The sequence below is a fragment of the Danio rerio genome, chromosome 12 (assembly GCF_052040795.2).
Source record: "Danio rerio strain M-AB ecotype USA chromosome 12, GRCz13ab, whole genome shotgun sequence".
Taxonomy (NCBI): Eukaryota; Metazoa; Chordata; class Actinopteri; order Cypriniformes; family Danionidae; genus Danio; species Danio rerio.
Genome location: NC_141032.1, coordinates 49,110,318 through 49,132,531, shown reverse-complemented (window position 1 = coordinate 49,132,531; position 22,214 = coordinate 49,110,318). Strand labels below are relative to the sequence as shown.

The window sequence follows — 22,214 nt, the reverse complement described above, 5'->3', positions numbered from 1 at the left end:
ATATTGTGTCTGACTCCATCATGAGCTTGGAGGACTGCATCCATACATCTCTGACATGACTCAAATCACTGATTAATAAAGTCATCTGGAATGAAGAAGAAAGCCTTCCTGCAGGACTCCCAGACTCATTGTGTTCATCTTCAACGCCTCCTTCTTCATCTTACCCCTGACATGCTCAATAATGTTTATATCTGGTGACTGGGCTGGCCACACCTTCTTTGCTTTCAGGAGCTTTGATGTGGAGGCTGAAGTATGAGCAGGAGCGCTATCCTGCTGGAGAATTGTCCCTCTCCTGTGGTTTGTAATGTAATGGGCAGCACAAATGTCTTGATACCTCAGGCTGTTGATGTTGATCATCCACTCTGCACATCTCTCGCATGCCCACATACTGAATGTAACCCCAAACCATGATTTCTCCTTCACCAAACTTGACTGATTTCTTGGAGAATTTTGGCTCCATGCTGGTTCCAGTAGGTCTTCTGCAGTATTTGTGAGGATTGGGATGCAGAACAACAGATGATTCATGCCACTTTCCCAAATGATCAACTAGAAGTCAAGTTATTATTTGTTGCTCTTACAACTGGAATCATACAACAAGACTTTTGTCACGTAGTGTATATGAGTAATGATGACCTACGAATGCCGATATTCTAAATTGTGGTCATTTCAAACGTAGTACCTACTCGAGTAGTGCTTGATTTAGGTTGAAGTGTGAGAGAGTGTGACAGACGTACCACGGTGTTAAGCTCAGGGCTGTCAGGGTTGTTGTCCTGAAAATACTCCACAGCTTTCTGTATCTTTGCAATGCAGGCCAGATACTCGTCCAGGCGACCAGCAGGACTGCAAGAGAAATTATTATGAAACCAAAACGAGCACTGATTGGATAGTCACACTTTATTTCATGTGTTATTATAATAACACAGGCTCATCCGGGAACTTCACGTCCCCTTGACTGTTATGTTTTACCTACATCCACATTCATATGTAGCTGCTTGACTGTCATGTTGCGGTTTTTGACTGCTTGCTCCAGTCTTGTGAATATATAATATGTAGGTTAGTGTATAGTCCATTCAACTGCTTTGGTTTCTGTCAGCATTGCATTTTTGACTGTTTAATGCCATCTAGTGGCTGAATAATGCACAGGTTAGTGTATATTCCATTTAGCTGCTTTTGCTTCTTTCAGCTTTGTGTTTAATTAAAAAACTTACAGAATATTACAGCTACAAATAATGTTTTGCATCTAATTTGAATGATTTGTGGTTAGTAGCCATGTAATAAGCGGGATAAAAGAACATCGAGGATGGTTTGTTTTTCATGGAATGAAGCCTTTTAGTCTTATTCAACAGTGTTCTGCTTTGAGTCTGGCTGCCGATAAATCTGTTGGGGTTTAATCTGTGATAACAACCTCCTGGAAGTACTTTATCCCTAATATAATGCAGTCAAAATTTAAAGTGGTTCAATTTTTCTAATAATTCAACGCACTGGTGTCAATTATTCCGCATATACTCTGATTTCCACAGCTAAAGCCGCTGTTAAGATGTTATATTTTACAAATCTGTCAGGTTTTTGTCCTCAAACTGCTCCTGTGTGTAGGATTAGTTTCTTCCACATCTCCTCTAAAGCCTTCTGTTGTGCTGTGATGTGATTTTTGACTGTTGTAGCTGTGAAATAACTGAAATCATTCAGTGTGGTCAAATGCAGCTGTAATGAACCCAAAACCTGCCGGAACTGCTTTAGCTGTTATACTGTAGAGCAGGGGTCACCAAACTTGTTCCTGGAGGGTCGGTGTCCAGCAGATTTTACCTATAACCCGAATCAAACACACCTGAAAAAGCTAATCAAGGTCTTACTAGGTATACTTGAAACATCCAGGGAGGTGTGTTGAGGTAAGTTGGAGCTAAGCCCTGCAGGGACACCGGCCCTCCAGGACCGAGATTGGTGACCCCTGCTGTAGAATGTTCATCAGCCAATCAGAATCAAGCATTCCACAACCCCATAGTATAAAATTAAACAATACACCATTTAATATGAAGGGAAATTAAAACTTTAAATAATAATGAGCGACGCAGTGACGTAGTAGGTAGTGCTGTCGCCTCACAGCAAGAAGGTCGCTGGTTCGACCCTCGGCTGGGTCAGTTGGCGTTTCAGTGTGGAGTTTGCATGTTCTCCCCTTGTTGCTGTGGGTTTCCTAAGGGTGCTCTGGTTTCCCCCACAGTCCAAATACATGCGGTACAGGTGCATTGGGTATGCTAAATGGTCCGTAGTGTATGAGTGTGTATGGATGTTTCTCAGTACTGGGTTGCAGCTGGAAAGGCATCCGCTTCGTAAAACATGTGCTGAATAAGTTGGCGGTTCATTCCACTGTGGCGACCACGGATTAATAAAGGGACTAAGCCGAAAAGAAAATTTATGAATAATAATAATTTTAATAAACCATTGAATAGGTGATCACTAACCCTTCCCGGATGATCTTGTCAGTGTCTTTGGCCACATGATAGTAGCTGATGACGTGATCCATGTTGGACAGTGTTTTATCCACATTCTCCTGCAGCCGCTGCAGATTCTCCGTCTGCTTGTGAACCGGGATGATGGAGTTTTCCAGCTGCATCAGACGACTCTCAAACGACGACAGGATGGACACCTGAAACAAATTAACACGCATTCACCATTTCATCCACAAACACAAAATAATACAACGGATGTAACAGGAAAAATGGTAAATGTAAAACAAATATCATTGTACAACACTTCTGAACACTGACTTTACATGATAAAACCAGAATGACACACTAGTGTTATTCACATATATGAATATAAACCTCTCACCATTCCTTTAGTGAGCTGATCACTCTTCTCCAGGCTTTCACGGATAAAAGATAGAGTTTCTTGCTCCTGTAGATGAGGATAATAACCAGGTCAAGACATATGCATAAGTGATAATTAACACTTTCTTTTTTTAGTCTAATGTAAAGAAAACATCCAAATTGAATGTTTATGAATTTCTTTTTGATCTCACTTTATTAGTTTGTCTCTGTACTTTTTTTGGTGACATGTTTATTTAAAGCTATCAAAAGATACAATCAGAAACGAGATTTACAAAGAATGTACGATGCTTTCTGATCTACAGATAAAAAGATTAATCCAAAATGCCCACTGAAAAAAACTTTGACTCCAATGTGTAAATTAAAAAAACATTTTATTACAATTTTGAACCTGATGTCACATATTGTTGACCTTTTTTTTTTAAATATATTTGTTAATTAATGCTTAAAGAACAACATTTAAACATACAAAAAGAAATAGAAAAGAAAACATGTCAGGGGTGTACAGAACAAAACATATAAGACAATGTGTAAGTATACATATAATAACAGAGAAGGGTCTTGTGAGATTAAAAAATCTTGAAGGTTTAAAGTAAAAAAGTGGTTTTGATGGCTTTTTTTTTAGTGCTTTGCTTTATGTTGTTTGTATAGTGTTTTAGTTAAATTAATATGGCAGGATAAAATGGTTTTTGGTTATCAAATTTGCATCTGTGAATATGGTACTTTGTAAATATTATCAAGAGATTAACAACATAAGCTTCCTTCTCTATTTTTTTTTTTTTTTTGTTGTAGTTCAAAAACCCCAAATATAATATGTTGGTATTCTAAACGGAAATTTGTAAATAATTTGTCATTTATGAAATTGGTCATCATCTCGTACCCTATTTTCTTTGAGAACTGGCAATTCCCGAAAATTTGCGGCACAGTTTCTGGCTGTGATAAACAAAATGAACAGTTTTGATCAATATCCTTTCTAAACATTGAAAGAAAATGTTTGACAGGGTAAAATTTATTCAGAATTTTAAATGAGACCTCCTTAAATTTGTTTGTAATAAAGAATTTGAATTTGGACCATACCTTTTTCCAATTTAAATCTCTGATGAACCCAGACCAATGAGAAATTATCTAGGGTTTACTATTTATGAGTGACTGAAATAATGAACGTATGGCCTTATTTTGGTGAGAAGAAAAACAAATTTTCCCACATAGTGTATCTTTAGGGTGTAACAAAGAGATATTTCCTGAATATGAGTAACTTTTACATAGTGAAACAATACATAGGGGAATAGCAGCAAAGACCATTGCAAATTCCATTTGGGACACAGAAAAATTAAAATGTGATAAAAATTCTTCATAAGTCATTAAGTAACCTTGGGAATTTAGTACCTGTCCCACCAAAAAATTCCCTTTTCAAACCAATTTTTTTAAGAACAAGCTTTTATGTTTGTACAAAATTACTGTTTACATTTTGTATGCTTGAGATGTATGCAAATTACGTCATTATTTAATTAATTCCTCATTTATATGACACAAAAAACTTGTAATCGAAAAATGTTTGCAACTCTTAATGTTATCAATCAGCTGGGTGTTGATTTCCCTAACGTTACCCTTTTCACCTGCAGTGTCTTGCTTAATAACACATTTTGTACGCCCCAACAGCTGATTTTATCTGTAATATTCAGCTTTCAATAATCTTTGTGACAGTCCTTAAAGGCAAACAAGCATATATTGAGCTAGTTAAATCGCAAATGACATGAATAACACTGTCAGGTCACGGGATTCTCATGTTATCCTTCATTCTTCCTGTTTTTCCTCTTTTTAACGGACCTGTTTGAGTTTCTCCTCAATCTCCCGCTTTCTGGCGGACGCGTCTTCGGTCGGGATCATACTGACGGTCAGAAACACGATGGAAAAGACAGCTGGACCGTCCGGACCAATGTAAAATACACAATAATATTACAACATTAACCTGAAGACAGCGATAAACAACAGGACACAAACGGAAGCCAGTGATGAAGTGCAAAATAAAAGTCTTATTTGAACCAACTGAAACAGAAGCAAAACAATAATTAAAGACAAATCCATATATGAAGACAAAAAGGTAAAAAGTGTACTTGAATGAAGTGCAGCAGGAATTTATAACTACTAAAATGACAAGAAACATAAGGAGTGAGTGATAATCAATTTATATACAATATTTATAACACAACTGTATATATTTATATTATAAATATATAAAAAAATTATAGTAATATACACAGTGAAATTATACATTATAAATGCATATTTGTTTGATTATAACAATTCAATATCAATATCACTGATCAATTTTTGAGACTGAAGTTGTTAGCGATATATTTAGTTGACTAAATATATGTATTCAAAAGATCTTAATTTTTATAATAACCTTACCAAACAAAATTATATACAAAAAAACTATTGAATAAAGACATACACTTAGTCAAAACACATTAAGTGATTAAAACACACACACCAAGCTTTAATCACGAGTGCTTTCAAAATCCATGGGACTCTTATTTTGACGAAAAACTGATGGTGTGATAGTTGCTTCACCTTCACTGTCTGACCAGACATTCAGGGAGGCTCCTGCTGTCAGTTTGTTCTACCTCCCATTCAAAAAGTAGGTAGTACATTTTGATGACGCAATATGCTATGCTACCCATCAAATTTTACTACCAGTGTACATTTTAATGCAGAGTAATGTGATATGAAGCTGTAATATCGCCCTAACCTACCTAATCCCTAACCCAGGGGTGTCCAAACTCAGTCCTGGAGTACCGGTTTCCTGCATAGTTTAGCTTCAACTTCTTTCAACACATACCTGCCTGGAAGTTTCCATTATACCTAGAAAGAACTTGATTAGCTGGTTCAGATGTGTTTAATTAGGGTTGGAACTAAAATATGCAGGATACCAGCCCTCCAGGAGCGAGTTTGGACACCCCTGCCCTAACCCCAACCTCAGAACTAGTCAAATACAGTGTTGGTAGCTTAATCTGATGGGTAGGATAAAATGTCAGGACACTCTCTTATTTTACCCAAACTCAGTTTATTTTTCTTTCATTCACTTAATATGACACAATCATACACTTTCATAAAGCACACAATCTCCCCGTCCTCCAAAAATAATTTACAGCAGTATATAAATATGTACATCTGTCAACAAAACAGAAGCGTAATGCATGGTGTCATGCAACGTTAAGTAACAAAACATTCTGTGTTAAGTTCATTATTAAAAAAAAACACAATATAAAGTTAAAGATATCTATAAATGGTAAAGAATTAGTTAACAGGTTGTACTTGTTAAACTACAAGGAAAAAAATAAACCACAATTCAGCCAAGTGACCCTTTTAGCTCACTTAATATCAGTCTGCTTTAAAAATAACATAATAAAAGTTCACTGATGAGTGATCTCTCAAAGTCTGCTCCGTTTTAAGACTCCTCTTGTTTTGTGAAAGCCTGCAATAAACATAAACAACGTCACGTACTTTTTCATTAAACTAGGATGATTTGAAAAAGATATTTAAGATGACTTGTAATAATAAGTCACAGACCTGTTTCAGAAACTGCCTTCCGAAGTAATTTGTTGCCATGTTCTTCAGGTTTGTTCGGGCTCCTACTTTACAGCGCACATATCCGTACAGATTAGCTCCCTGTAACACCACACCCAAAATCACCACCACCTGAAAGAGAAAGCAACGTTACTCACAGACACTCACATATTCAAGACCACATGAGTTCATACACAATCAGATCTAAATTCTATTTATTTATAGTAGGGCTGCACGATATTGGAAAAATCTGATATTGCAATATTTTGTTTTTCTGCTTTATACAGTTGAAGTCAAAATTATTAGCCGCCCTTTAATTATTTTCTTTTTTAAATATTTCCCAAATGATGTTTAACAGTGCAAGGAAATGTTCACAGTATGTCTGATAATATTTTTTCTTCTGGATAAAGTATTATTTGTTTTATTTTGGCTAGAATAAAAGCAGTTTTAAATTTTTTATAAACCATTTTAAGGACAATATTATCAAGCCCTTTAAGCTAAATTTATTTTCTGATAGTCTACAGAACAAACCACTGTTATACAATAACTTGCATAAATACTCTAACCTGCCTAGTTAACCTAATTAACCTAGTTAAACCTTTAAATGTCACTTTAAGCTGTATAGAAGTGACTTGAAAAGTATCTAGTCTAATATTATTTACTGTCATCATGGCAAAGATAAAATAAATCAGTTATTAGAGATCAGTTATTAAAACTACTATGTTTAGAAATGTGCTGAAAAAAAAAAAACTTCTCTCCGTTAAACAGAAATTGGGTAAAAAATAAACAGGGATTAATCATTCAAGGGGGCTCATAATTCTGATTTCAACTGTATATTGCCATATCAATACAGTTTCAATAGATGGTCTGAATAGCTCCATTTGACGTTCTTCTGAGGGATCTATCAGTATTCAGGCACAGAAATTAAATAATCACAATGCAAGTTACTCAGCGTTTCTAGTCCAAATATCTAAAAATATCATTTTCTTTTAACTTTCAGAAATAAGTAGGATTTTTTCTTAAACGAGCAAAATAATCTTGTTATAGGTTAAAAATTTTGAAATATTGTAAAAAAAATATTGAAAAAAAGTTTAAATATTGTAAGAAAAGCGTTTTTTGTAAATGTAAAACATCACTATATAGTCTTCCTTATTTAAATAATTAAATACAATTAATCTTACACCTCCAAAAGTCGAATCTCTGTGCCCAAATGTTTTAAACTCTTTTAAAATGCTCATACAGTCACAGGACATAAACACATGTAAATAATAAACCTTCACTCTATCATGGTTAAACTTTGCAGTGACTGTTAAAATCCTGTGTTTTGTGGCTCATCTATAATCCAGACTCCACATTGCGACATCAGCGCTGAAATGATGTTGTGCAGCCCTAATTTATAGTTCTGCTGCCTTCACACTTGCTATCGGAATGATCATAAATAATGCTGTTAAATTGGAAGCATTTATATATAAAAATAAATATACAGTACACATGCACATTTCATAAAAAAAATAACGTTTATTTTGTATATGATTGGTCAGGATTCATCTTTAAAAGCATGAATCATAAACACCAGTTTGCAAGTATCTGAAGCCATAATTACTGCTGGTAAAACTCTTGAGGTGAATTAACATAATAATTAATTAATATGTGAATTGGGAGGGACTGAAACTTTAAAAATGATGGAGTTTGCAATAAAAAAATTACTCACCAGCCATTTAATCTTGAAGGAGATGAGTGTAGAGAAAGCAAAGATGACCCAGATGATGGGACAGATGACCAGACCCAGCCAGAAGATACGAGACTCTGAGTTTGAGCTCCGAGATGCTGAAGACTGATTCCCGCTGGCCTGAACACAAGCACATCAATACAGAGAGGATGCAAAATTACACAATGCAAAAAAAAAAAAAAAGACTAATAACAAATTAAGTCACATATTTAGTTTGCTTAAAGGATTATTTTAAACAGAAATAAGCTGCTTGACAGTTTTTAAAAAAATCCAAATTCAAACCAAAAGTGTTTATGTGTGTGTATGTATATGCATGTATTTAATTACATATGCATATTTTCTGTGATTTCCTATACACATTTAACGTATTGAACTTTTCTTCCTTTACTGAATTAATAATGACTGTTAAGTTGACTTTGTGTTTAAATATTCAATTGAGTCATGTGATCATAATGTACAAATAACTTCCAGACGCACCTGAACTTTTTTACCTTGATGAAGGAAGGTGTGCCGAAATGCGTATGTGCAGTTTTATAGAATAGCCATGTTAATAAAGGCTTTTAACATTTTTTCAATTACTTTAAGTGCTTGGACTTGTGTGTGTTTTTTAATATTCATAATTTCTGGATCATCGAGAAAAAAAAAAAAAAAAAAAAAAAATCACCCCTGCCGTTAGATCATGGCAATTAATGACACTGCAAGTCAAGAAAGAAAAGTGAAATGAAACTCATCCTCGATATTTGCTGCTCTCCATAATAATTCTCTCCTGCTGACATTATTATTGTAGCTGGGTTGCATCTTTGTGTTCAGACACCAATGAAAAAGCAGCTTCACATTCATCTTTATTGAATGAGAGTAAAACTGTACTTGTCATGTGGAATTTACGGGACTAAATTTTGAATCCCGCTCCCGCCCGCACCCGGCAGGTTTTAGCCTCTTACGCCTATATTAAGCATTTGTTGTCCCGCTGCCCGACCCGCCCGGTTTTCTGCCCGGTGTGCCCGATCCCGCTAAAGAGCGGGGGAGAACAAAACCGAAAATCCCCCAGCTTTACAGTCCAGACAGCCAAGCTGTCTGTATAAACACACACACAGCACCAAGCACACACACACAAAGCTCTCTCTCTTTCTCTCTCATGCGCGCGCACTAACACACACACAAGCACCAAGCAGACACACAGGCAAAGCTCTCTCTCTCTCATTCGCGCGCACGAACACTAACATACACACACACAAGCACCAAGCACACACACAGGCAAAGCTCTCTCTCTCATTCGCATAGCAATATCCGCGATATAGCTAGACAGCCCACTCCCGTCCCAAATTAAACCCGCTGCCGACCGCTCCCGAAATTTATTCGGAAATTTATTCCCGCGCCGCAGAAATCTGGTCGCAGATTACCTGGACCTGGACCAGAGACCACATGGGAAAACTAGGTTGCTGTTCGAAATGGTGCTAGAGAGGCCAGCAGGGGGTGCTCAACCTGTGGTCTGTGTGGGTCCTAATGCCCCAGTATAGTACAGGGGACACTATACTGTCAGTGAGTGCCGTCTTTTGGAAGAGACATTAAGCCGAAGTCCTGACTCGCTGTGGACATCAATAATCCCATGGCACTTCTGGTAAAGAGTAGAGGTGTCCTGGCTGAAGTCCCTCCATCAGCCCTCACCCATCATGGTCTCCCAATCATCCCCATCCACTGAATTGGCTCTATCACTGTCTGTCCACTCCCCCTATAGCTGCTGTGTGGTGAGCGCACTGATGAAGTTGTCCTGTGGCTGTCATTGCATCATGCAAGTGGATGTTGCACACTGGATGTGGTGTGGAGAGACCCCCCTCATGATCGTGAAGCGCTTTGGGTGTACGGCCATACAGGGTAAATGTGATATATAAATTCACATTACATTACTGTAACTTCAGCAGCTCCAGCCATGGAACAAAAGTGGCAATCACATTGGTGGAGCAATTTTTCATGTGCTGCATCAAAACAAAAAATAGAGCACAAGGCGTTTCTTTAAAAATATTTTTTTTTTTTTTTTTTTTTTTTTACGCCTGCTGTTTTGCAAGTTGGTGTGCAGGATCCCATAGGTGCCCTTTGACTTGTTAAATGTTGGCAAAATCCAGAGTGAAAAAGTGGCTTGGTGTGCACTAGCCTTTACTCTATTTTGTATTATTTGTTTAAATTTAGCGCTGATGAGCAGAATAAATAACACATAGATCAAATTTGACTGAAAGTAGATATGCATTTTAAAAATCTCAGTCAACGCAGAATTGATTTATCGAATGACATGGCATGTAGATCATTGATAGAGAGTGTTCTCACACATAATATTGTTTCATGGTTTGGTAACACAACACTTAAACAGAAGAAGAAATTATCAATCAGGCAAATAATATAACTGGTCATAAACAACATTCACTGAAGATTCTATTTGACTACTTTATGAAAAAAAATCGGATCAGTGACTACGTTTACATGGACACCAATCATTCGATTTTAATGCGATTAACACAATACTCTGATTAAGATTTCAACATGTAAACAGCGATTTTTGATTCATTTAATCAGATTAAGGTCATAATCAAACTAAAGAGAGATCGAATTAAGACGTGTGGAGTATGCCGATTTTAGTCGCATTATTAAAGTGCATTACTGACATGTAAACACCTGTTACGCAAGAGCGTATTGGGTTGTTTCTGTGCCGCTGTGTGTGCGTGTCTCTCTGGCTGTTTCTCAATTCCAAGAACGCAGAGAATGGACTTGCGTTCTTGTGGAGACCGGTCTTGCCAGGTGTCCTCGGAAGAAGGAACTCAGAAGACCGCGAGGGCAGAGAACGCGTCCTTTGAGAAATGGGATGCTGCGTTCTTCCTGATGGTCATGTGACCTTCACGCGTTTTAAATGGAAATTATTTAAACATTACAGCCTTCATACAACGATTTATTGTTTCCCCCTTCTTCAAAATATATACTTTGCATAAAAATATTATAAATATACTCTGCACAATATAAATAAAACAAATTTTAATACGAATTTCATCAAACAAACAACCTTAATGTGTTTATTCCTTTATTAAGATGTTCATGTTAATGTTTACTTTCACCGTTTCATTTAGGGAAACTCCTGAGGTAAATAAGTAATATATCTGAACTTTAATAATAAATCTAAATAAATGCTGCGCTTCCCACCTCCAGTCGCAATGCCTTCTGGGACTTCCAGAGCGAGCTCGCTGCTGAAGTCTGCATCGGTGCGTCCTCGATATCAAGATCACATCCGGGAAGTTTCACGCGTCCTCCGTACTTGCGGTCTTGAGTATTGGAACCAATGACTGTAAAAAATATGGACGACGCGACAGCCCTTTTTCCCATTGAACGCCTTGAGGGCAAAACGCCTGCTTGACGGGCACAAACTGTCGCAAAAGACTGCTGAAATTGGAGCCAGACATGCGCAGAAGGATTGTCTGATGGAGCCAGAGGAGGAGCCGCGAAAATGAGCAGAGTCGAGCTTCCAATCAAACGCTTTATGTAAAATCAACTACGCCCCCCGAACTTCTCAGCATGCGTTTGCTGTCATATCAACACAAATGGATGTAATAACGTTAACAAATATGAGGGTTTTATATATTCAATCGCGCCAGCTCCAGGCCGCAGAGCATAACTTACTCGCGGCGTCGCGGGCTGATTCCGGCTCGCATGCGGCAGCGCCTGCTCGCTCGGCCGCCGCATCTGGCTCGATTGACTCGGACTGGAAGTGGGTAGTGAGTCCAGGCATCCGGAGTAGGTCCAGCAGAGGTAACATTAGTCAGTCTGAGCTCTAAGAGATAAGTCTCCGGCAGGCGAGAATCTAGCCGGAACTGTGTTTTGCTATCTGGGTGGCTAGGCGTATCAGCAAACTAATAAAGCCCGAAAAAAGCCCTGAACTTAGCGAATAAACAGTGTTCCACCAGGATCATGTATGTCAGAAACTATAGTTTACTGCTGAACTCATTTTGTCATGGTAAAATAACACAGAAATCGAATAATAACATTTCAGTCTACTTCAGTCTCCTGCCGAAGCTCAGACGCGCTGCTTTGAGAAACTGTCAATCACAGCTGTCAATCACGATGACACGCCCAGCATTAAATTACTGCTAAAAACAAACTGTTCACAAAAATGAAGATCTGCACCTATTTCAGCACAATAACCAGCGCCTTAATCCACCAGAACCATCTTTCGGGACATTTTATTGCAAGTGTAATATTTTTTTTTATTTGGGCTCAAGTCTCCTTCATTAACACGGAGGAGGTGGGCTTTATGACTTGTACTGCAGCCAGCCCCCAGGGGGCGATCTAACGGCCGAGACCTTCACTCAAACGTAGGCTTGCGGCACACTTGATTGGAACTGAACTTAGGCAGCTGATGATGACGTTGCACGAGAACACGAGGACGCAAGACCGCTGAAGAACGCATATTGAGAAACAGCCTCTTTTTCTCTCTCTCGTCCTATCCCGTTCCTGTTTCCAGGTTGCCCCGCCCAAATTGGACGTGCTGCGTGCGTGCGCTGTGGTTGGTGCTGGGAGAAGTCAGCATCTTTTGAAAAGGAACCGACAGAGTCAAATTGCTGGGGGGAGAGACGGAGAGCTTTTCTAAGAGTGTGGCGTTCGTGTGGAAAACATATCAATAGTGCTTTTTTTCTGGTTGTTTATAAATTGTGAACATTAAGGTGTTCTCTCCCTTTTTCCTCTCCCCTCCATTTTTTTTGTGACTGTCAAATACCCTGTTTGATAAAGCTGTGAGCTGAGCGCCGTAGGGGCTGAGTGCCAATTACTTTGACACTGATTTTCTCCTGTTTTTTCGTTTAGTTAAGGAGTAAGGCTAGTGTTTGTAAATTATTTTCTTCATTTATTTTTGATTCAGTAGGTAAGTTATCTTCGGGGTGGAGTTAGTAAATGTTTTATTTGTTATTTTGGCCTTGCTCAGCCCTGAAGCTTTTTGTTTGCGCTCATTTATTTGTTTATTGTAAAAACAAACCTTTTCCACCTTCTCACAATAAAAGAACCTTAAAGGTCATTTAAAAATCAAACCTGCTAACTGTTTTTTCATTTTCTCTTTAATTTTCATGTTCGACTTCAGCCCTAGACATTTTGGGGTCGTAACACACCTTAATTGAATTATTACCGTCATGTAGGGCTTTTCGCCACGTTTTGCGACAGGATAGTCACACACACACACAAACACACGACTGTTTAACACTCTTTGCACCTACCGAGTCAGTAAAGACCACAGACACCTGCCTCGTGAAATGCGGAGGGTTTTTTTTCTTCCATTCAGCATGCGGTTTGAACTTCCGTTAAAACAACAGTCCTCCAGCAATTCATAATTGCATCCAATATCTAGTTTGTCACGGGGGGCATGCCCGAATGAAAGGGAAAGTGCCAAACCGCAGTTAAAGTTGACAAAATTAATAATGAAACACCCGAAATTACATGAAACTCCGGTGGAAATGTGAATAGCGCGGTGACACAATGACGTTAATCTTAGTATGTGCTATAACATGTAAAACGGGATCATGAAAGAAACATTCAAAAAGCAGCTCACGTAAACACCTTAATCTTATTATTGTCCTAATTAGATCAAGGCAAATAAATCTATTATTGATGTCCATGTAAACGTGGTCAATGTTTGAAGTGAACGCGGGGGTTGTCAAGAATGATCTGCAGTAATATGTTTGGGGCTAATTTGGTTTTTAAATGTTTAACTAATGTTGTTGTCTTGATGAGTGTTGTTATTATGTGATTGTTGCATGTATGCAATTGTTGTCTTAAAACCAGTGTTAAAGACAAATGTCCTTTCTGTGCCAAGAAGAATGGACAATAAAGTTTAAACTAAACTAAATGACTTTCTGACCGCTCTAATATTTGACATGCAAAACTAAAGTAATTAAACCAAACCCTCAAAAAAACGAAAAAAAAAAAAAAACCCAGCCCTGCAGTGTTAAAGTACCTTTCTGGACTCAAACACCCAGTGACTTTTTCCATCATCGTCCACCTGATTCCACCAGCGCAAACCCACCATCAGACGGCCAGTGATGTTCTAGAAAACAAACAAACATATATGCAGGACAAGGACATATTCAAGTATGAGTGAAAGATTCACTCAGCAAACACCACTGTGATGATAAAGGAATAATGTCTCATCGTTTATTCTTAAGTACCAACCTTCACAGTCCAGAAGTCACATGACAGCAGGAGGATGATGGTCACCATGCAGGCAATGAAGCTTCCGCCCACTAAACCACACAGCAGGTAGACCAGAATGGCACTGACCCGGAAAAACAGATGGAAGAAGGACGCCACCGGATGCCTGCATTTACACACACTTTTTTTACCATCCTAGCCAGAACATTGCATAGATTTTGACTGTTTTTCTATTGGCTTAAAGGTCCCATGAAATTAAAATAAAGTTTATTTCAGATGTTAGTATCAGTCTGTTAGGCTGCATTTACACTGCAGATCTTGATGGTCAATTTCGATTTTGTGACTGTATCTGATTTTTTTGCAAATTTACATTGGCAAAGGCGCCATGACCAGAAAAAAAAAAAAAAGGGTGGGCACTGACTAACAGCTGATAATTAAAGAGTGCTCTCTTCTCTATTCCTGTATGTAATCTGTTCTCAGCTTTTGACAAGCTGTTTTACTATAGTTTATGACACAAATGCTCTCATTTGTCCATCTTCTTTTGATATATTGGCTTTTTTTAAACCTTTAGGCATCCTAATGTAATGTCCATGGCGTGATTTATGCATGTGATGTAGCTATGCACTGTTTTATATTAGTTTATGTTGGTTACATGGCGGACATTGCGCTCTCTCACTCTCATTAACATGCTTAAATACCTGCACTATATGACAATATGAAAGCTGTTGTGCTCGTGTATGAGATTTAAGTTTTGGGACTCTGCTGAAGCCTGTTCTGAAATGAAAGTGTCAGACTTGACGTCATTCGCTATGATTTTTAATGACGCGCGACTCGCATCGACAATCGCAGGTGAAAATCCGATCTACCTGTTTACACTGCAGACACGACTTCACAGATCCGATTCATATCGCATAAATTTCCACATATGAACAAGGCCTGAATCTGATTTGAGTAAATCGGAAATCATGTGATTTGTTCCTGCTTACACGTACATGGGCCATATCCCATCTGTGCCACATGGGAGACAAAAATAAAATAAAAAAAATCGGAATTGAGTCACTTAAAAAGTGCAGTGTTAATGCGGCCTTAGTCCTAAGGATATCTTTTAACTAGTGTGCTCCAAAATAGTGACTAAATTCACATTTATAAGATATAAACATCCACAGCTTGCAGTTTGCCATTTCCGCCTAAATGGATACATTTTTATACTTCAGTTTCTCATTAAATCTTCTGACCAATGAAATGCTTTTTAGTATCTGACATGCCCCACCCCCTTTAAGACTCTTGAGTTATATGTGCTCAACCACTCTCACTGGCAGAGCTGTGATAAAAAAAATAACACTATTGACTGTCTTTGTTAAATAGGGAGGAGCTACTCTACACCCCACCCTCTCTTTAAGTTTCAGTTAAAATTACATCAAACATTGAATACAAAAATGCACATTTCAAAGCATTTCACGGGACCTTTAAAGCTATTTTGATAACCTTACCACAAAACAGATCAAAGAAACATGTGCCAATCATTAGACACAAATAAAAGAACATGTTCTGGCTTTTTTTAACTAGTGAGGACCACTAAAATATCAACCAGTAATGTGTCGTCATGATATTTTCACTGTTCAGTAGAGGGCATTTGTATTCACAACAAGTAGAGCTAAACTTCTACTGTAATAATTACTATAGACATAAAACAAATCCATAGATTTGATGAAAACATGCTGGATTTGAGAATGATTTTAGAATTATTGTAGCAAGGCATTTGTAGGCTGTAGAGAAAAAAAAAAACACATTTTAAGAGGCTGAAGTTTTTTTTTTTTAAGTCTAATGTAAAGACAGCATTCAAAATACACATTTTATTGCAATTCATCAGTTTGTGTTTAGATGCAATGAAGAAAGCTCCACTTCAGCAGCACTTAAATACATTAAACTACATCTATATTAGTCCAAAATAATACAGAAAATAAAATAAACAAATATAAAAGAATTCGATCACTTTATAAGTACAGTTCAAACTAATAACCAAGACTCTTAGCTCAATAAACTACTAATTTCTTTTATCACATTTTACCTGTTTTTGTGTCTGTTTGTTTTTTTTACTCATTTTTATTATTTGTTTTTATTTTTATTTTACTTGTTTCTTTTATTCTTGTTTATGTAAAGCACTTTGAATTGCCACTGTGTATGAAATGTGCTATATAAATAAACTTGCCTTGCCTTAATTAACTGCTTATTAATAGTTTGTAAGGAAGTAGTTGGATTTAGGTATTTAATTAGTTCTATTTAGGATTTAGTTAGGATTTAAATTGTATAATAAGATGCTTTATAAGTGCTAATAAACAGTAGTAGCAAGTAGTATAAACTGTTGCAGTATAAACAGTTGCAGCTCATCCAGAATGCTGCGGCCAGGATTCTGACCAGAAGCAGAAAATCAGAGCACATCACACGGGTCCTCAGGTCTCTACACTGGCTCCCAGTTACATTCAGAATAGATTTTAAAGTATTATTACTGGTCTATAAATCACTAAACGACCTAGGACCTCAATACATTACATAAACGCTGACTGAATACAAACCCAACAGATCACTCAGATCTTTAGGATCATATAAACTAGAAATTCCAAGAGTTCAGTCAAAGCAGGGTGAATCAGCTTTTAGCTACTAACAGCGCCCCCTACTGCTGAAATCAGCTTCCAGAAATGATCAGATGTGCTCCAACATTATACTTATTCAAATCAAGACTGAAAACACATCTGTTTAGCTGTGCCTTTACTGAATGAGCACTGTGCTGTCTCACAGATAGGGTTGTAACGGTATGAATTTTTCACGGTATGATAATCGTCTAAAACAATACCACGGTTTGACGGTTTCGCGGTATACGGTATGTTACAAATGTTACAAAAAAAATAGAACAGTGAAGCAAATTTGACTTTTTCCAAATAATATATTTTTAGTTACTATAAACAACACCACTTACAATGAACAAATAAAAATAAGAAAATAATAAATAATGTGTCAAAGTCCAAATAAAGTCCAAATACATGGTGCAAATCCTCAGTAAAAAATAGATATAAATATGTACTATACTATAAATAGTTACATAACGAAACTAGATTCAATATGGAACATCCTTAGGTTTTATGTGCCAGCATGGATATGGTTGTCTATCGATATGGATTTGGAAACAGCTGCATCTTCATTTGCGTCTTTTGAAAACAGCAAGAGCAGCAGTTCGTCTTTGCTGTGTCACTGTTTTGTCATGTTTCTGTGCTGCTCTGCATGCAAAAGTACTTAGTATGAGAATTATTTCATGCAAAACTTTTTTTTTTTGCGTTTTATTTAGCCGCGCATAAATGTATGCCTATCTCTCATTCCGTGTTGTTCAAAAAGCTTGGTCCACAAACAAAAGCGAAACCTATGCTTATTGGTTGTGATATAGCGAGTTTGAACCAATCTGGGCATGGAGGAGGGACAATGCATCAATGTATCATGTCTGGTTTGTCCGGAGACACAGTGACGAGCGTTTCTTTGTCAAATCAGCGTTGTCAAATGTTGATGACGTAACCGCACTGATTCCGGAGCCTCTGAAAGTCCGAATGTTATGTGATACAGCACTAGGAAGCTGAGATTCTCTTCTTTATGCCAATCTTTGAATTGTATGAATCGGATCAGCGGATCAAAAGTTATTAAACATTTAAGAGCAATACTTATTTTTAGCCGCGGGCGGCTGTCTCGGTCTTTAAGGGTTAAAACCGTTGATATGCAATTGTTCATGGTATGATAATCGTGCACGTTCAAATCGTGGTAAACCGTCATACCGGTATATTGTTACAACCCTACTCACAGATCAATAGAGGTAAAGTTGGTTTTATATCCGCACATCCAGACTTTCCCCTTAATAATATAATTTCATAAAAGTATTATTTGCAAACTCTAAATAGCAAAATCATATTAGCAGCCAATGACTATCAAAGTACAACATTGTTCACAGTCAATTTAATAGTGTTAATGTTGTCACACATTAAGTCACAATTCAAGTCACACTTGCATGCTAACTCCGATCGAATATTCAAAGTAACATGGTAAACAATATAGAGACTTCTAAATGAACGAATGTGCAACTATAAAACCAACTTTACCTCTATCACAGATCACACTATTATGCCTTTCTTTTTCATTCTTTTAAAACCTGTTTAACACATTTTAATCTGTTTTAATCACTTTTATTATTTGTTATTATGTTCTTATACTTGTTTCTTTAATTCCTGTTTGTGTAAAGCACTTTGAGTTGCCATTGTGTATGAAATGTGCTATATAAATAAACCCGCATTGCCTTTATAACACAAAACATTATTTGCTTTATGTGTCAAGGACGTAGCTAAAAATGTGCAGTATTATTCCAGAAGAATTACTATAGAATCAAGTGGAAACCCTCTTCATGAAGCACAGGTCACACACAAACATTAGTTCTGTAAGTTACAATCTAAAATGTATTAAATTATAAACAATTAAATGAGGACACACTTGATTTTGTTCTTTCTGGTGGCTGAATCCTCCTCAGCGTCAAATAAAGACACGTCGTCATCATCGTTTGACTCCTGAATAACACAAGAACAGATGTCAGAAGTCTGTTTCATAAATATGATTTAATAATAATCATAAACACGTATGAAAGCGAACTGTAATAGTTGTTTACATTCAGGCAAAGCTCAACCAGCTATATTCGTTGTTTATAAAAGCCGTTCACATCTTAAAACTCTTACAAGAGGAACGCAGATATGCTATAAACATAGTTTATGTTTAAAATATAATTATAATAATCAAATAGCATATTTTTACACTCACCCGCCTCATTATTACTGCGCTCTTGCTGCTGCTTATAATATGCGACACGTCACTTCCGGGTTTGCTAAAGCTGTCTGCATAGCGCCTGAGCAGAAAACATACAGTACATCATTACTAATATATCTTATCTATTACACAATACACATATACGCTCACGATAGATATAATGAACGATAAATAATATGAACTGTAATAATATAATTAACAATATATTCGCTGTATTCATCATTTACACTCCGGTCACTTTATTAGGTACACCTTACCAGTAACGGGTTGGACCCCTCTTTTGCCTTCAGAACCACATTAATCCTACGTGGAGTAGATTCAACAAGACACTGGAAATATTCCTCAGAGATTTTGCTCCATATTGACATGATAGCATCACGCAGTTGCTGCAGATTTGTCGGCTGCACATCCGTGATTGCCAATCTCCTGTTCCACCACATCCCAAAGCTGCTCTATTGGATTGAGCTCTGGGGACTGTGGAGGCCATTTGATTACAGTGAACTTATCGTCATGTTCAAGAAACCAGTCTGAGATGATTCACGCTTTATGACATGGTGCGTTATCCTGCTGGAAGTAGCCATCAGAAGATGGAGACACTGTGCTCATAAAGGGATGGACATGGTCAGCAGCAATACTCAGGCGTTGTGGCGTTGACACGATGCTCCATTGGTACTAATGGACCCAAAGTGTGCCAAGAAAATCTCTCCCACACATTACACCACCACCACCAGCCTGAACCGCTGATACAAGGCAGGATGGATCCATGCTTTCATGTTGTTGATGCCAAATTCTGACCCGACCATCCGAATGTGTCAGCAGAAATAGAGACTCATCAGAGCAGGCAACGTTTCTCCAATCTTCTATTGTCCAGTTTTGGTGAGTCTGTGTGAATTGTAGCCTCAGTTTCCTGTTCTTAGCTGACAGGAGCGGCACCCGGTGTGCTCTTCTGCTGCTGTAGCCCATCCGCCTCAAGGTTGGACGTGTTGTGTGTTCAGAGACGTGTTGTGTGTTCAGCTCTTCTGCAGAGCTCGGTTGTAACGAGTGCTTATTTGAGTTACTGTTGCCTTTCTATCAGCTGGAACCAGTCTGGCCATTCTCCTCTGACCTCTGGCTTCAACAAGGCATTTGCGCCCACAGAACTGCCGCTCACTGGATATTTCCTCTTTTTCAGACCATTCTCTGTAGACCCTAAAGATGTTTGTGCATGAAAATCATAGTAGATCAGCAGTTTCTGAAATACTAAGAGCAGCCCGTCTGGCACCAAAAACCATGCCACGTTAAAGTCACTTAAATCCCCTTTCTTCCCCATTCTGATGCTTGGTTTGAACTGCAGCAGATCATCTTGATCATGTCTACATGCCTAAGTGCATCGAGTTGCTACCATGTGATTGGCTGATTAGAAATTTGCGTTAACGAGCAGTTAGACAGGTGTACCTAATAAAATGGCCGTTATTATTTTAATACCAAATGTTCTCAAACACCTTTTATTTTATCTTTTTATGTATACATTTTTAATTATAATTCCCTTTCTACCACTGTGTAATTATTTTAATAATTGCAATTATCAATATCAACATTTGTGAATTATGTATTATCTCAAAACTTAAAAAAAATTGTATTTGTCACTAAAGTATATTATATTATAAATGTATATTTCCCAATTTTCTCTTGCAAAAAAAAAAAAAACTTTCTTCCTGTTCCATTAAATATAATGTAAAACAGCAGAACAAACAGAATTATAATATCCTCAGGCTTTGCAGACTTGTGGAACCGGTTTTGTCAAACTTTAACAAAAAAAGTGGACAAACACCAGCATTTCACTGCAGCAATGGTTTATTTGCAAAGTAACTCACAAACCATAAAGGATCATAAAGTGTAACGTAAGCAGGCAAACAGACTTGAAGAGTCACTATAGAGTCATCATGCAGTATCTGCTGTTAAATCTGACCAAACCCTCGTGAAATGTACAATAGACCAAACTACGTCAGATGGGTTTGGTCACTTGTGCAACAGTTCTGAAGACCAGAAACTTCTGTCTTACGTATTTTATCATATAAAAAGGTGTATATACAGTCAAAATCATTAGCCCTCCCTCCTGTGATTATTATTTTCCAAATATTTTTAGCAAGAACATTTTCACAGTATTTCCTATAATATTTTTTCTTCTGGAGAAAGTTTTATTTGTTTAATTTCAGCTAGATTAAAAGCGTTTTTAAGTTTTTTAAAACCATGTTAAGGTCAATATTATTAGCCCCCTACGCTATATTGGTTTTGGATTGTCTCCAGACCAAACCACTGTTATACAATGACTTGCCTAATTACCATAACGTTACCCTAATTACCCTAGTTATGCCTTTAAATGTCACTTTAAGCTGAATACTAGTGTCTTGAAGAATAACTAGTCAAAAATTATTTGCTGTCATCATGACGAAAATCATATAAATCAGTTATTAGAGAGGAGTTATTGAAACTATTATGATTAGAAATGTGCTGGGAAAAAATCTGTTAAACAGAAATTGGGGAATAAAATATACAGGAAGGCTAATAATGCTGACTTCAACTGTATGCAGGGCTTGACATTAACACCCGTCAAACGCAGGTAGATTTCAGCGGTGGCGGGTAAGACAGGCACTCCCACTAGCCACTTTGCCTGGTTGAACATATTTTTCCCTGAATAATTAAATGCAGGGATCGACAATAAGGATGGTCCAATATGCATGCAAAGGCGATCTTAGAATTGAGAAGCAACATGACTGACAAATAGAATTGCGTTTGCGCGAATACCGAATGAGAGGATAATCACTCGCGCTAACAGCTGAGGTGATGCACGCTCCTGTTTCCTTACGTGCAGCAACTTGGCCTAGAAACACAACTGATGTGATGATCGGTTCTCTTTCAAATAGACTAGACTAAAAGTGATGAACATGCACCCACAGTCTTGCTGCTTTCAAGAGCTCCAGATTTGTCTTTTTAAAAAGCAGCACCGGTTGCTTTCTCTTTAACCATTATTTGAACAGATAATTTATAGATCTTACATTAACCGTGTGTGTGTGATCATCCTTTCATTATCACAC

General features: G+C 37.4%; 2 protein-coding genes and 1 long non-coding RNA gene across 16 annotated transcripts in view; 1 reads left to right on the top strand and 2 right to left on the bottom strand.

The window, feature by feature from the left end:
- The window catches only part of exoc7 (exocyst complex component 7), a 43,054-nt gene extending 38,246 nt beyond the window's left edge, over nt 1-4,808 (bottom strand). For 11 of the 12 annotated variants that reach the window (XR_015503365.1, XR_015503366.1, XR_015503367.1 and 8 more), the window contains exons 1-4: nt 4,650-4,799; nt 2,827-2,892; nt 2,457-2,641; nt 735-840 (exon numbers count right to left, since the gene is read on the bottom strand). Coding sequence is in view for 9 of the 12 variants with exons in the window: in XM_087274869.1 (XP_087130995.1) it covers nt 735-840; nt 2,457-2,641; nt 2,827-2,892; nt 4,650-4,709 (417 nt within the window). In the remaining 3 variants the exon portion in view is untranslated. 12 annotated transcript variants of the gene reach the window in all.
- Nucleotides 4,809-5,865: 1,057 nt separating this feature from the next.
- tvp23b (trans-golgi network vesicle protein 23 homolog B (S. cerevisiae)) lies at nt 5,866-19,225 on the bottom strand. Of its 3 annotated transcripts, none has more exon segments than NM_001024428.1 (7): nt 5,866-6,300; nt 6,396-6,524; nt 8,104-8,241; nt 14,099-14,188; nt 14,314-14,458; nt 18,814-18,887; nt 19,135-19,188. In NM_001024428.1, coding segments are annotated over 7 exon segments (612 nt in total). In that variant the 5' UTR covers nt 19,144-19,188; the 3' UTR covers nt 5,866-6,273.
- LOC147841586 (uncharacterized) overlaps nt 19,181-22,214 on the top strand; it is a 17,795-nt gene continuing 14,761 nt past the window's right edge. The window contains exon 1 of the long non-coding RNA XR_015504759.1: nt 19,181-20,016. This is a non-coding gene — a long non-coding RNA (uncharacterized LOC147841586). The remainder of the gene's footprint in view (nt 20,017-22,214) is intronic.

Excerpts from the sequence above, each read along its gene's own strand:
- tvp23b (XM_087275118.1), bottom strand. The coding sequence starts at position 14,361 with ATGGTGACCATCATCCTCCTGCTGTCATGTGACTTCTGGACTGTGAAG. Across the intron at positions 14,189-14,313 it reads GTGACTTCTGGACTGTGAAG|AACATCACTGGCCGTCTGAT; the intron begins GTTGGTACTTAA and ends TTTGTTTTCTAG. Across the intron at positions 6,525-8,103 it reads CCTTCAAGATTAAATGGCTG|GTGGTGGTGATTTTGGGTGT; the intron begins GTGAGTAATTTT and ends TTTCTCTTTCAG.